The 15,319-nt window shown below is 38.9% G+C and overlaps 1 protein-coding gene across 1 annotated transcript; it reads left to right on the forward strand.

The window, feature by feature from the left end:
- The first annotated feature begins 824 nt into the window (after positions 1–824).
- Positions 825–14,366, forward strand: LOC139464295 (sodium-dependent dopamine transporter-like). The gene is made up of 13 exons (XM_071245818.1): positions 825–939; positions 6,137–6,268; positions 7,716–7,989; positions 9,097–9,229; positions 9,478–9,612; positions 9,861–9,964; positions 10,222–10,346; positions 11,524–11,636; positions 12,024–12,152; positions 12,664–12,763; positions 13,564–13,664; positions 13,885–14,055; positions 14,271–14,366. Exons 1-13 carry the CDS (start codon positions 825–827, stop codon positions 14,364–14,366), a joined length of 1,728 nt encoding a protein of 575 aa, XP_071101919.1.
- Positions 14,367–15,319: the final 953 nt, after the last annotated feature.

The following is a 15,319-nucleotide window of genomic DNA, read 5'->3' on the forward strand; positions in this document are numbered from 1 at the left end:
ATCTGATGTCATTTAATTACCCACCTGAACTAGAAATAAAGAAGACCAATGTAATCGCCTTATCTATTCCGTATTAAGATCTGTTCATAAAGATAAAGAGTGACAAAACACTCTCCACCAGACTGTATGACAAGAGAGATAACTTTAACTTTCAAATAGTCAACTTTTCCGTCATGCGGAGCAATATTCCAGCAGCATTAGTGTTTACATTATAGACCTTTTGAGATACAATCGAGCATAATGTTTCTACCAAGATTAGAAAGACTGTCATACGACTCTTGCTTAGAAGTTGTTTGATCAAGGTTACAATATTCAAGGCCCCAGTAAAGCTTCAAAAAGGATTTATGATCGACATATGGAGGATATTTCCACATTTGACGCATCAGTGACAAAAATGCTTACCGATGCAATTCCTTATATGGACTTGTACCATATGTTCCTGTGTTTTCTCGGGTAAACAGTTGACTTGCCTTTGCATGTGTTAATGGCGGGTGCTACTGGTCGGGCAGGTATCTGGTATCATCCTTACGTGTATATTGACTTACAAACACATGCCCATGATATAGTCGGAATCGTAATATCGACTCTGCTTTAAGAGTAAATTGAATATGGTAAGGTTTTGTCGCTTTTATTCCAAAGAATTTTACTTGCTTTATAACTTTAATGGGACTGCCCGTTAGAGGTACATTTAAGTCTGGATCACTGTGTGGTTTAAATTGTCCACAGACGTGGATGCATGTAGTTTTTTTAATTTTGAAAACTTAAAGCGATTCCGTTGTGACCAATCACTGATTCAGTAATGGTGTGTTGATCTCGTTCCAGCTATGCCACCTGAACGATGGCGTCACCACTTGGACTACCTCGTCACCCTCCTCGGTGGCAGCATTGGCTCTGGTTCACTCGTCAAGTTCCCGTACTTATGTATGCGAAATGGCGGAGGTAAGTGACATTTGAACATTGAACATCGTATCATGTCTGTCTGTCGTGTTTCAGACAGATAGGAGTGAAAATGGTTTTGACCTTTGTTGGATAATGTATTTCATAAGGACAGGACCTTGTCACTATTGGTAATGTATGATCATACCATTGTCCCTGAAGTTTATTTGTTTTCAGGTTTTGCAATGGCAAATTATCTTCACTATTAACTAAACTGGCGTCCAAAAGAAACTTTAGCAACTGAAAATATAAATTTCAGACAAAGTATTCTTTCTTTTTCGATGAAGTCTATCTAAAACACATAACCTAAATACAACAATAGTGTATGCAGAAAATGTTAATCGTCTGTTACATGTTTGCGAGATAACACGCGAAAAAGTGAAAAACACGTGCACCACGGACAACTGCAAATGCACGTGCGGGTAAGGGTATAAAACCATTGCAACGGCAAGTCAGACATCCACAGTGATAAAAACACACAAAAGAAAAGCCACGACTCACAGTCGAACAACGTGAACGAGCCTTGGGTATGGTACAGATTGGAACCACCCACACCCATATTGCACGAACCTTCGGTTGCTCCCGTGTTGTCGTTACCAACTTGATGCAACGTTACAGACAGACAGGGCGGACCGCTGACAGGCCAAGAACATGGCCTCATGATGACCGGGGGGCGGTCGGGTAGCCTAGTGGTTAAAGCGTTCGCTCGTCACGCTGAAGACCCAGGTTCGATTCCCGACATGGGTACAATGTGTGAAGCCCATTTCTGGTGTCCCCAGCCGTGATATTGCTGGAATATTGCTAAAAGCGGCGTAAACCCATACTCACTCACTCACACATGATGACCGGTACTTGCGTACCTTGCACCTCCGAAATCGCTTTCTGACAGTGACGTCATCGGCGACAAATGCCTTAGGTCACAGAGTTAGTCGACAGACAGTGCCCAGGAGACTCAGGGCTCATGGAATCAGGGCTTTTAGACCATACAGAGGACAGCTATTGACAGCGCAACATCGTCGTCTGCGATTGAGATGGGCCCGGACTGTGCGACGTTAGCAACGACGTGACTGGCAGAGGGTTGTCTTCACTGACGAAAGTCGATTCTGTATGTTGAGGGCTGATGGAAGACACAATGTTTACCGCCGAAGAGGTGAAAGAACGGCGACGTGTTGCGTGCAGGAGGTCGTACCATATGGTGGAGGGAGTGTCATGGTGTGGGGAGGGATCTGTGGGCAGGAGAGGACACCGCTGGTCATCGTTGACGGAAACTTGACATCTCAGCAGTACATGGATAACATTCTTCGTCCAGTTGTCCTACCATTTCTCCAACAGCAGCCACGTGGTGTCATTTTTCAGCATGACAACGCTAGAGCCCATACAGCCAGAATTGTCACTAACTTCCTCGCAGCCAACAACGTCAACGTCCTGCCGTGGCCTGCACGCTCATCCGACATGTCCCCCATAGAACATCTCTGGGACTTGATGGATCGTCGTGTTCGACAACGACAACACTCTCCAGCTAACCGGCAAGAACTTATCTTGTCCCTCCAAGAAGAATGGCGTCAAATCCGACGTGACCTCATCAGACGACTGACTTTTTCTGTGCGTCGAAGAGTTTTTGCGTGTATTGAGGCATTTGGTGGTCACACACGCTACTAATGACTTGTTATTGAACGTGAGCGATTGTTTATGTACTCTGCCTATTGTCAATGATTCTGAAAGCTCGAGTTTTGTACCACACCTAGCTCTGGGGGGCTCTGACGTCATTCTCGGTCGCGGTATGATTGTCATTTTCAGTGTTGATTATGTTGATATATTGATCTTCTCAATACACTTTACTTCATGCATGTATGTTTTGTTGTTTTTGAGCAAGAGTGATTTCACACTCTGGTAAAGTTTCTTTTGGACGTCAGTTTATATATGGTAAATACTGTGTTTCTGTCGTCTTGAGCTCCACACATTGAAGATTAGGTGCAGAATAATAGCCATCATATAGCTGGAATAGTGCTGAGTGCGACGTTAAACAAAAAACAAGCAGACTAATAGCTAATATATTGATAATATGGAATATTGAACATTGTTATATGGCGGTGTAATTTATTGTTAAGCAATGATTGTAACTGTATTACATGGTTACTGTTGAGATTCATAAGAAGTCCACTGGATTGTATTTGGGTGATGATAAGTTGTCAGGAATGTAGTATAACTGAATGTTAGCAGTGGTGAGGAAGTTATTATTTTTAGATGCTCGAATTATCTGTAATTCTATCATGAATTTTGAAACAACTCGATTCTGATTGGTCAATCAGAGGCTATTAAATCACAATAAACCCCCTTTGATTGAAACAGATGGTTTGACGGCCGCATCACCGCGGAAACTAATATTCATAAAAAAAAGTATTTTTTTCAGTCATTGTCGGTAGGCATATTCCAAAATTGTATCTACAGTTACAGGTAACAAAATGCACAGTAGCGGTTACTACAGTATTCAAAGGATGTGTGACAATACATTTAGTGCAGAAAGCACGATAGAAATCAATAAAGCGAATGTATTTACGTTTTGGAGACAACAGAGAGCTTGGAATTTGGCGCTTTTCTATATACGGCCGTGACGTCATATCTTTTGTGTGACAATGAACGATATGACGTCATAATGGTTACGCGCTGTGTAGAAATAAAAGCCTTGCAAAGATTGCTTAGTTTTCTTTAGGGATGCCTACACCATGTTAGCATACTAAATTGCCGTGCTTATATGCTTTCGATGCCTGGCATGTGTTAGCGTGACGTATTACGGTGTAAACACACTGCTTGTCTATATACAGCGCCATATTTTGTTTACCGACTGTTGTCGGTGATTCCGTTATTCAGATCGACAACCCACTCAAAAGACTGGACTCAACCCATACCGCCTCACTCAATATATTTGCTAGCACCAAAGAGTTCGCGTTTTATTTAGTCATGGTAGAATGAGGATAAACATACCATGTTTTCAATGTAGAGCTAGGCTGCGAAGGGCGTTCAATAAGTTTTGCAACTTCAGTATAACACCAAGTCGCAGAATATCTTTTGCACTTTTATTTTTCAATATAATCTCCATTCACCTCAATACACTTATTCCATATGTCCTTCAAGCTTTTAATACCACTTGTATAGGATTCCGCAGATTGGCGCTCCCTATCTGAGGGAGTCGAAGCCTACGTTGACGATGTTATCAATCACTCCATGTTAGGTCAGGTACATTTTGTACAAGCAAAGGTGGAAGCTATTTCAAAATTCCACAAAACAAATAGGAAATTATGAGATTTCTGTGTGTGGCTGGTTTCTAAATTTTGTCAACATTTATCACATGTGGAGGCCCCTTTCACTAATTTGCTGGGAAAAAAGGTGAAATTTGTTTGGGACTGCAACTGTCATGCTGCTTTTAAGAAAATTAAAGCCTTTCTCATTAATTCTCCTGTTCTCCATCACCAAACCTTGAAAAATCTTTAAAATTGGCAGTGGATGCTTGTGACATTCGTGCTGTCCTGTTTCATCCGGCTTTGCTCATCTGTTAGCTTTTATTCACGAAATTTTGATAAGTTATTCCACCATTGAAAATGAAACTCTTGCTCTAATGTTAGCTTTGCAACAATTTGAACTGTACTTGGGTACCACTTTGTTTTCTATTCAAGTGTAGCTGGTGACATTCCACTGACCTTTCTACATACAGTTGTTATATGGCAGTGTATGTTATTGTTTAACAGTGATTGTAGCTGTGTAGCATTGTTTCTGTCGGGATTCGGTAGACGCTCGTTGCATTGTGTTTGGGCAGTGACCATCAGGAATGTACTATATTTAGAAGCTTTTGTGGTTCGGTATACGCGGATAGTAATAGTATGTTTATAGAAACATATGCAAGTTCTGTAATGTTCTACTACTGCTAGACGAGCCAGGGCATGGTATAGAAAGTTCCAGAAGCCCGATAGGCTGTATATATAGTGAGCCAAGAGCATGTCTTGTCTCTCACGCTTTTCACTGCTTCAGAACCAGTTTTCATGTGAGGATCATTCATCATCCTTGTTTCCCTTCCTAACCCATCTCGGAAGCTTGATCACTGTCGCCGTTAGGTGAATATATCATCATCACCGACTTTTGCTATCAACACTGTATTTCCTGACCGCTGCCATCATGTTATATGTTGTCTTTGATTATTGTACTACCACTCTATTGTGTACTGACATTGTAATTGCTTTTCAGTAATTTGTTTTGATTTGTAAACATCTTGTGTGACATTTTGTAATACATTTGTTGATTGTACTCCACTTTTTGGGTGTTTGTTGGTTCAACACAAAGTACTCTTATGTACAGATGTCTGGGTTAACATATTGTTTCAATTTGGGAATCGACTTGTAACAAAATGAAGAACAATAACCTAATGCGTTAGAGCCTGTCACCGCACGATTTTTATTTGGACGTCAAGTATATGAAAGGCATAGAGGTTATTGCAGATGCATTGTCTCGAGTTGGTAGCATGTGGTCAGTTCTGAATGCAAACAGGATAAACATTTTTCATGATTATTAGGTATAACATTTACTATTATATAACTGTACTGAGCAGTTTTCGTTCTTTTATCAGCAAAGAAAGTTCTCACTATGTTCAGACTTTCTTTCTCCAAGGAGGAAGAGTGTTATATGGAAGTGTAATTGCTTGTGCAACGATGATTGTAACTGTATTACATTTGTTTCTGTTGAGATTTATTGCATTGTGTTTGGACAGTGAGTAGTTGTCAGCAATTTAGTAATATTAAACGTAAGTAGTAATGGGAAAGCTATTATTCTTAAATGCTTGAATTATTTGAAAAGAATATCATTGATGGATATCAAGCATGACGTTCAAGTGACACTGGACGAGTCAGGCGTGGTGTAGCTAGTGATTGACTATACATGTGGAGGAGGTGCGTGCCTGTCATCGCACATTTCATCTCACCTTCTATCTGATATTACATCAAGACTAGCTTCTGTATGAAGATCACTTATCACCTTTACTTTCCAGCCTCGACCTATCTCAGTGAATATTATCACTGAACTCTTTGATAATAACACGTCGACACGTAACAAGATAACTCTTACAATAGGGTTCCGTTTCTTGCAAAGATGGTTGGTCATAAGTGTGAAGCATGTGGCATGTCTGATATTAGAGCTAAAATTTGTTTCCTCACAGGAGCGTTCCTGATACCTTACATTATCTTCACCTTCATCGGCGCTGTTCCCTGTGTGTTCCTGGAGATGGTGATTGGCCAGCTCTCTCAAACTGGACCTATCAACGTCTGGAACTTATGTCCACTATTTAAAGGTATTGTATAGTATGGAAATGGTTGTAGGACATAAGACGGACTATCAAGTTGGTGTAAAGAAAAAAACACTTGACAATTTGTTCCTGGGGGCATTGCTGTATAATCTGTCAACAGCACTATGGATGGACAACATTCCAGGCGCCTCTCTCCTTGACACTCATGGATAAAACACAGGCGCATAGAACATGTGTGCATTTGCTGCACATGTGAAAACTCACTAAAAATATATAATATACAACATCGATTGGTAACGTTGCAGAAATTTTCAGCAATATAGTATTTCACAAAATAATCTTAAGATACTCATTTCTGTCGTTTTTAGGTACATGTATATGCATAAAGATTCATAGTGACAACAAACTCTCCACAAGAGAATAGCAAAGACTTCCAATAGTCAACTTTCCCTTGATGTCAAACAGTATTATAGGACCTCTAGCTAAAAATGTCTACATTTCCCGAAATTGCAAAGAACGTCATATGACTCTTGCAAAAAAGTTGTTTGATCATGATTGTATCAAACAAGGCCTTAGTAAAGCTTTAAAATAGTGTGGTAAACAAATGAAGGAAGCGCATGAATGGCCAAAATTATATCCGATGTAGTTCCCTATTTTGACTTGCACCATATGTTCCCGTGTTTTTTTCAGGTGAACAACTGACTTGCCTTTAGTTGCATGCGTTTGCGACGGGTGTCAGTGGTGGGGCGGGATACGCCGGTACCATCACTATTTGATAAGTGATTCATAAAACACGTGATTATGATACAGTCGGAATCGCACAATGGACTCTGCAACAGAAGATATTTGTTATGACAATGTAAAGGGCGTTGTTGTTTTATTTCTACGACTCCGATCAGAGTATAGTTTTGTTTGCACTTTGTGCAGTGCTAATGGTAAGCAATTGGCCTTGTTGAGGACGATGGCTGTGATGTCAGAAACAACACAAATACAGAATCTTATTAACTTCTATTCTCATACTGCTGAGTGAAGGGTTGAACAACATAAAATCAAACACTTCTATATTAAAATTGTACTTTCATCTATTTATACCTCGAAATTGTGTATGAAACGTGTATATAACTGATTATACATTTATGGATCTATGCATATGAATGATGTATACACATTCGTGTCAATGAGTATCCATTCCTGATTACGTTCTGAAACATATGTATGAATGATAGAGTGAATGGATGAATGAATCAAAAGTAGTACCAGGAGGGTCGCAGTTCTCACATCAACCGTTGAAATTTCATGCAAGTGTTATGGACACACACATTTCATTTTGTTTGTTATGTTACTGATTGGCATGATATCCAAAGGGTAATAACAAAGAACATCAACCGATTTACCAGATTAATGTTTAGTGTTATTTTGGCAAATGATGTAACTGATATACTGTTCAGTGGTGTAAAATCAACCTCGTCTCTCTCAATCTCTCATTTAACAGGCATTGGTTTCGGAATTGCTTTGGTGATATGGCTGTATGTCACCTCGTACATGGTCATATTTGCCTGGTTTATGTACTACTTCTACCACTCGTTCCTCGACAAGCTTCCCTGGGCCAGCTGTGACAACTCCTGGAACACCCCTGCATGTATAGCAAATAGCAAAAGAAGCACCTTGAACAGTAGAGTAGGCAATGTAACTGGCCTCAGTCACAGTAACTTCACCAATGTCACTGAAACAGTATCGGGTATGACTGCTGCAGAAGAGTTTTGGAGGTATGTTGAGATTTATTTTATATTGTGGGTTAATCAAAGAGCATAAAACCAGAACCTGAACCATGATAATAATATCCTAGAGGACACACAATCCCGTGCATCGCTGATTTTCATAGACTATAATACTTACAGCAAACAAACAAGTTTAACTTTTGACATACTTTACAGAACAGAGCACTGTGAAACATACATGCATCCTAAGAAACGTAAATGTCTTCTTAAGTTGACGCTGGCTTGGGCGTAAGGGTCAGTTCACAAGTCAGTATCGTATATGACTATCATACGCAGTGACACTAGCTTGGAAACGGCGCCTCTTTGACGGTACAAAATGGTTGAGGGAGATTTGCGGAATGTCATTATAGAACTGGCCCGTGGCCTGTCACAGCTTGACCAACGTTACCAGTTGGCTTGTGAGTGGCGTAAGTGACGCTTCATTTCATCCCACACAAGGGAGTATGTGGATGTTCTGTTTTCCAATGAGGTATGTGTCCACACATGCAATGTGAGGGAGCGCATTGTCCCGATGGAAAGTGATGTGACGTCCATGGGTGGGTGTGAGGACGGATAACTCAATCACAACCAGTGAGTGAGTGAGTTATTATTTAACGTCACATCGGCAGTATTTCAGCCATATCGTGACGAGAACTGACATATAACACATATATTTAAATGGAATGAATATCTGTCAGCGAAGGACAGTAAAAATAACTAGAGTATCAGAGTTTCGATTTTAAAACTAGTTGAGAACATTAAAAACATAACATTTTCAATCAACAATACAATAAAAATGGGCTACAGATCACCAGCAACCAAAGTTAGGCCACCTTACAATACTTCTGCTACCTGTACGACTCCCCACATCAGTGAACGTCGTATTCGTACCTCGAGGAGCGGTGGTGTACCCTAGTGCTAAAAGCCTTTGCAGAAGAACTTGGTTCGAATCCCAACACTGCTACAATGTGTGAAATCCATTTCTACTGTCCTTCAGGGTGATATTGCTGGAACATTACTGAAAGCAGCTTAAAACCACACTTACTCATTCTCACCACGAATTACTGTAAATTCAAATTTTGGCGATTACATCTTCAATGATATTCCTTTTCCCAGATTCCACGCGTTACAGATGACTGATGGCCTGGAACATCTTGGTGGAATGCGCTGGCCCCTAGTTGGGTTAATGGCAGTTACCTGTGTGATCATGTTCTTATTCATCTTTCGAGGGATCAGAGTGTCAGGAAAGGCAAGTAACCAGTATCGGTGCAGTTTATGTACTTGTACTTATCGCACATGTCTTCACTTCGTTGGGCCCACTTTGTTTGGGACAACCTCAAATCATTGACGTTTAATATACGTTTAATCATGAATATATCTGTTTCCAACTAAACTATGCTCTGAAACTAGAATGTCTACAGTTGGCATTGTTTATTTTTACATTAACATAATCATGAAGCGTAATTCATGTTTAGACAAATCCTCAATTTTGTACAGGTCGTGTACGTCACAGTGGGCGTTCCCATCCTCCTCCTTTTGGTCTTCCTCGTCCAGGGATGTCTGCTTCCGGGCTCTGCAGATGGAATTTACTTCTATGTATATCCTAAATTTAAGAAACTTTTGGAACCAGGAGTAAGTTTATGATCTGATATGTCACCATAAATGCAAAATCCTTCTTTACAACGAATATAAGGAAATGGAAATTGCACTCATTCACTTTCAATATATGTTTTGATTTTATTATTTGAGTAAAATGACTCGCTGGTTTTGTATGTGATAGTACTCTTGCAAAGTTGTAATCATGTTTTATGGAATGGAATATGTAATTTAAACTGAGATGACTGGTTCACGCACACAGAAACTTGTTTTTTTTCTTGCAGATGTGGATAGAGGCATGTAGTCTAGCACTATACTCTTTAGGCATAGCCATGGGAAACACCATTACTATGGCAGGGCACAACAAAGTTACAAACAACTGTTTTAGGTATGTTAATACAGAACAAGGTAAATAAACCATGACGATCCGTGTTAGGATAGGTCTTCAGCAATCCATGCTTGTCATAAGAGGCGACTTACGGGATTGGGTGGCCAGTCTCGCAGATCGTATCGATCGATGCGCATGACAATCACTGGATTATCTGGTCCAGAATCGATTATTTACAGATCGCCGTCATAAAGCATATGTTGATCAGTGCGGCGTTGAACAACAAACAAATCAAAATGTAATGCTTTCTGTTTCAGGGATGCTCTGATTGTTTGCATCGCCGATATGCTCTGTCTCCTCTTTGTTGGTTTTGCTTTCTTTGCTATAATTGGACATGTTGCTTACCTACGTGGGGTTCCTGTAGAAGCTTACGAATCATCCGGTAATTTTAAATTCGTTGAATTTCGTCTCTGCATCTCCACATATTTTTGTTTCTATCATAACCAAATAACACTATATTCATCCAACAATAACACATATTTCCAACAGTTTTTAATAGTCCGAATCTATTATCGGTGGATCGTATTGCGAAAGGGAAGAACTTTGGCAATGTAGACCCCATTTGGATTTGCTTAGTGCTGATAATCATTTTTTAAATTGTTCGCCTATTTTTAACAAATGACTTTGCAATGACAAGGGATTCACATTATTAAAGCGTAAATCCGAAAGATCTCTTTTTCCGTGTCAGGGTACATTTCATTATCAGCTATTTGAAAGAAATAGGTCTGTGTAATGAATTTTAAATATGCTTGTTTTTAAATTTGGTGTGATGCTATTATCAACTGACATAATTGAAGACTCTGTCGCACGCTTCAGTTTACCCAAGAATTAAACTCACAGTTGTCTCTTGGACATTTGCATGTCAAATCACCTCATTTCTCATTAAGTTAGAAGACGCTCATTATTAAGGGGTGTTAATTCATTCACAGGCTCATGTCTATTTCTATATGTAATCTCAAGACACGATCACGTAGTAATTGCTTCTTGGCTTTTCACAACCAAAACCGTACACTAAACTTTCTGAAGATTAAAGAAGGGGTTTTGACGTTAATATTTCGAAGTTTCAATTTCTATGGGCCTGTTTGTGCAATTTCGAGTTTACTTCTTTAACACCAATGATCACCCATTGATGGAGGGAGATAAACAGGAGGTTAAGAAAACAGCACATGACACTTTCACTGATGTCATATCATAGGCATTTGACATCAGCGCTATGCAAAGTCACCTACAACAAACGACGTGTTTCATATACGAACATATTACGAACGTTTCAAAGAGGGACCTTGCCATGCGAGCCAACACTCGAACCCGGAAGTGAACGAACGTAACGACTATGTGATGTTGGGCGGCGTCTGCTACTTTAAAGTTTATGAACATGAACTACGTTTGGGAAGGAATTTTAAACTATAGGAACAAACTGTTTCCCAGGGACGATTACATGCATATCGACATTCATTCACGATTTGTGCGTCAGTGTTGCGTTGGACATGCTGCTCAATTTCACAAACATCTGGTCTTATCATTGTTCTTTTGTTTCAGTTATAATTAATGTATTTCAGGCTTCAACCTGGCCTTCATTGTCTACCCCGAGGTTATAACGTATCTCCCCCAGCCACATGTTTGGTCTGCATTGGCCTTCCTTGCATTGATGACCCTTGAAGTGGACTCAATGGTAAATGATATCATAAGGTTATTTTTGCTTCCGTTCAAGTATCCTATACTGTTGTTTGTATACAGCTGCAATTCAATTTTTTTACATATCTTGAACTAGTTTGGAGTGGAAGATTAAAAATGGAAAACTCCTGTTACTGAGTTTGGAAATGCTGAAATACAACTTAAAAACTGATATAGTTCAGGTAACCATCTTAGAAAAAACGTTACGGTCTTTAGATGCTGAGTCAGTCTACAGAATGTAAGAGTCGTCCTAAGCTGGTATATATTTTGAGGAAGTGAACTAGGGCATCTGTGATATATCAACACTTATCTTATTGAAAAGGAAAAGACCAAGAACGAATTCGAGACTGACATTGTCATTTTTCCTTTTACGTTCGCTTCACAGTTACCAGGGTTGGAGATAATGATTGCAGCCGTTGAAGACATATTTCGTGGACTAACAAAGCGACGATGGGTTGTCATTTGTGTAATCCTGTTGAGCAACTTCCTGTTTGCCCTTCCTTTCACCACCCAGGTATGGAACAACTGGAACCATTGGCACCAGAACATCTATCGATCATTGGATATCCAAAATTTTAACAAACTGTCCTAATCTTATCTAGCTTTTCCCGTGGGGATTCTGAGCTGGAGTTGGGACCCAAGGAACCTTTGCTTGTCGAAATTTGAAAAGACATTAAAAGACACATACACTTTGTTCTCTATCAATAGGTATTGTTTTTTACTCTTCAAGCGGACTGAGAAATATTTTGGTCTTCGTCATACCAAATAAGTACTCAGTCTGATTACGTTTTTGTTTTTTTCTCGTACAGTTAGGAAATTGAATTCAACTTCTATTCTCGGTTTCTATTATATCAAACTTAGAACATGTCAACACACATGTACTCTAGAATAGTGGTACATATCCTATCGTGAATAAAGTATCACGATGCATGTCGTATCGTGGCTTCAGTACATACCATAGAATGAATTGTCAGCCCTATTAAGTCGGCAATATAAATGTATAAATGTGAATGTTTCATTCCAAGGGTGGAATTTACATTGTGACTTTGGTGGACTGGTATGCCTACTTTCCTGCCATAGCTGTGTTTGCAATGCTAGAATGCATTGTTGTTAGTTGGTGTTATGGTAAGAATGTGTTTACTTTTTTCTAACAGTGATCAACATAATGTGATAACGTTAGATTTAACTAGCATAATGTTTGTTAAAATATGATCAAAAAGACTCAGGAACATATATGTAAACCTTTTGAGTTCAATATTGATCTAAAAGATTTGTATTATCCTTCTGAGACAGTCTAGGCTAGATAACACAAATTAGGATACATTCTAAAAATTCGAAATGCGATGTTATATAGCTATTTGGGAAACTACATGTCCCCGGAATGACGTTCACCTGCTCTTCACGTCGTCAGTGGGACTTTCATCTATATTTCCTCATGATGAACAATGTCGTGAACCAAACCATTCACTGACTATTTCGGATGCCTGAAAGACTTCAGTATCACTGTAGTTTCATTAGCTTTTCTTCTTTTCCATCATCTCTTCAACACACGTAATATAGAATACGAACCTGATTATCTGATTATTTGAGATTCACCGAAGTTCTACATCATTTGTCAGATGCTTTCCCAATAGATAACCAGATTACTGATCAGAAAATAGCATCGATGATCAATTGATATATTCGAAATTTGCTGATATAGGTTTTAAAAATCAGTATCTATTATCTCTTGCTTATTAATTGTTAAATTTTACATCAACATTTCGCAAAAATTGTGACAGAAATGTTGGCCATGTGTACTGTCTTGATCTTAATTCCATCTTTAAACTGTGACATGAAGAATATATTGTTTACTCCGTAAAGATGCCTCACTTTTATCTACTAAGACAAAATGTTCATTCATTATATGTTTGCTTGTGTTTTAGGTTTAGAGAGACTGAATCGAGATATCAGTGCCATGTGGGGAAAGAAGGTTCCCCGAGCCATGATGCTGTCCGTCAAATATGTGTGCCCGCTTTTGTTATTGGTAAGGCTATGAAAAAGTCTGAACATAAAACAGTCATGGCTAAGGAATTTACAAGTTAAAAGTAATGAGTGCCGTTTTGATTTTACACATTCTATAGAAAAATTGACACAAAGGCTTTTTACGTTAATTATGTTTGGGTGTTCTCGCTCAGCTTAATGATGGTAGGCGAAGGGCAATGAGCAAACTATCCACAGCACATTATATTAGCATTTTTCATCAGGCCATCTTCTGCTACTCCATCTACTCCTATCGCCCCCCTAAATATGGAAACTACATCTACCCTACCTGGGCAACAGGAGTCGGATGGGTGATATCAAGCATTTCCATAATACAGCTGCCCATTATTTCCATCTGGACCCTGTACCACTCGCCTGGTTCTACGCTAAAGGAGGTATATAAAGAAATTTATTCATAGATAGTTTTATAAAGTTTCATAATGGATGGATTTTTTTAATATTCTGTTGCAAACACCTTGATTTAATACAATAACTGAGGATTGTTTCGAAGCTTCTTACATGCCCTTTTTATATACACCGATGAATAGGAGATTCCTATGTTATTGAAGTTTATGTATGTATACTGTAATGATGAAACACTTATATTCAGAAATTACGGACATCACTTCAACCTTCTGTTCACTGGCGCCAACAAACGGGGTGGGATGAAAACCCTCAACAACCAATGCAGTCCCTGGAAGGCTGATGAATAACATGCTTAAGGGGATGTTCACACATAAATATATGAAAATGTTCGAAAATTGAACATTACACAGATACTGATTTTAAAGACTCACTTTGCAAAACGGATCAATGAGTATATCCTTTTGCTTAAGTCGCAGTTGGAGCTAACTGTTCAAAGAAATCATCTTCTTTAATTGTGAGTGAAGGCCGCACAAAAGAATGCCTCAAAGAATAAATGATATACTTTGACGTAATTATAATTAGGAGAGTGTTTATTAGATGATATTAGATATGTTTCCTGCCTTTTCCTATTGCACTGAACACATATCTAGGTAAATGTCTCTTTTTCACAACCTGCAGCAAGGCATTATCTGTTTTATTGCATAGTTAGAAATCACAGATGTGTATAAAGAATCCTCTTGATAGTTTGTTGTTGACAAATAGCAGTGATATCTATAAATATAAAAATAAAAGTGACAAAAATCATTTCCATAATCACAAGAAATGTCCACTGTACAATTTCGACTATATTATGAGCATGTGTTTGGAACTATAGAATAATGAACATCCGCACCCACGGCACCTGTTGCAAACACATGAACATGGAAGTCAATCGTTTATAAGAAAAATAAGAGTACAGATGCTGTAAGTCAAAATTTGGAATAGCATAAACCCCATAAATATAAAAGGCAACACGCAAAAAAATTAACCTAACACAGTGCGATGTAAATATCCAGACCAAAATATGGTTCGTGGGAAAACGTTATCACTATCCCCTGCCATGGTGCACATTAGATTAGAATTTGTTTGTGAAATAGTTGCGAATACTACTGAACAACATGGAACAAGTTAATTCTGTGGAATTACATGTTGCAGGTGCCTTAACTCTGTTGAAATACTTGAAGGAAGGGACGTAACGCAAGACAAAAACTAATTTATGGCACCAATTTTCGAACTCTTAGCTTTTCAGACACT

This window comes from Haliotis cracherodii, unplaced genomic scaffold (assembly GCF_022045235.1).
Source record: "Haliotis cracherodii isolate W230 unplaced genomic scaffold, xgHalCrac1.p SCAF_17, whole genome shotgun sequence".
Classification (NCBI taxonomy): domain Eukaryota; kingdom Metazoa; phylum Mollusca; class Gastropoda; order Lepetellida; family Haliotidae; genus Haliotis; species Haliotis cracherodii.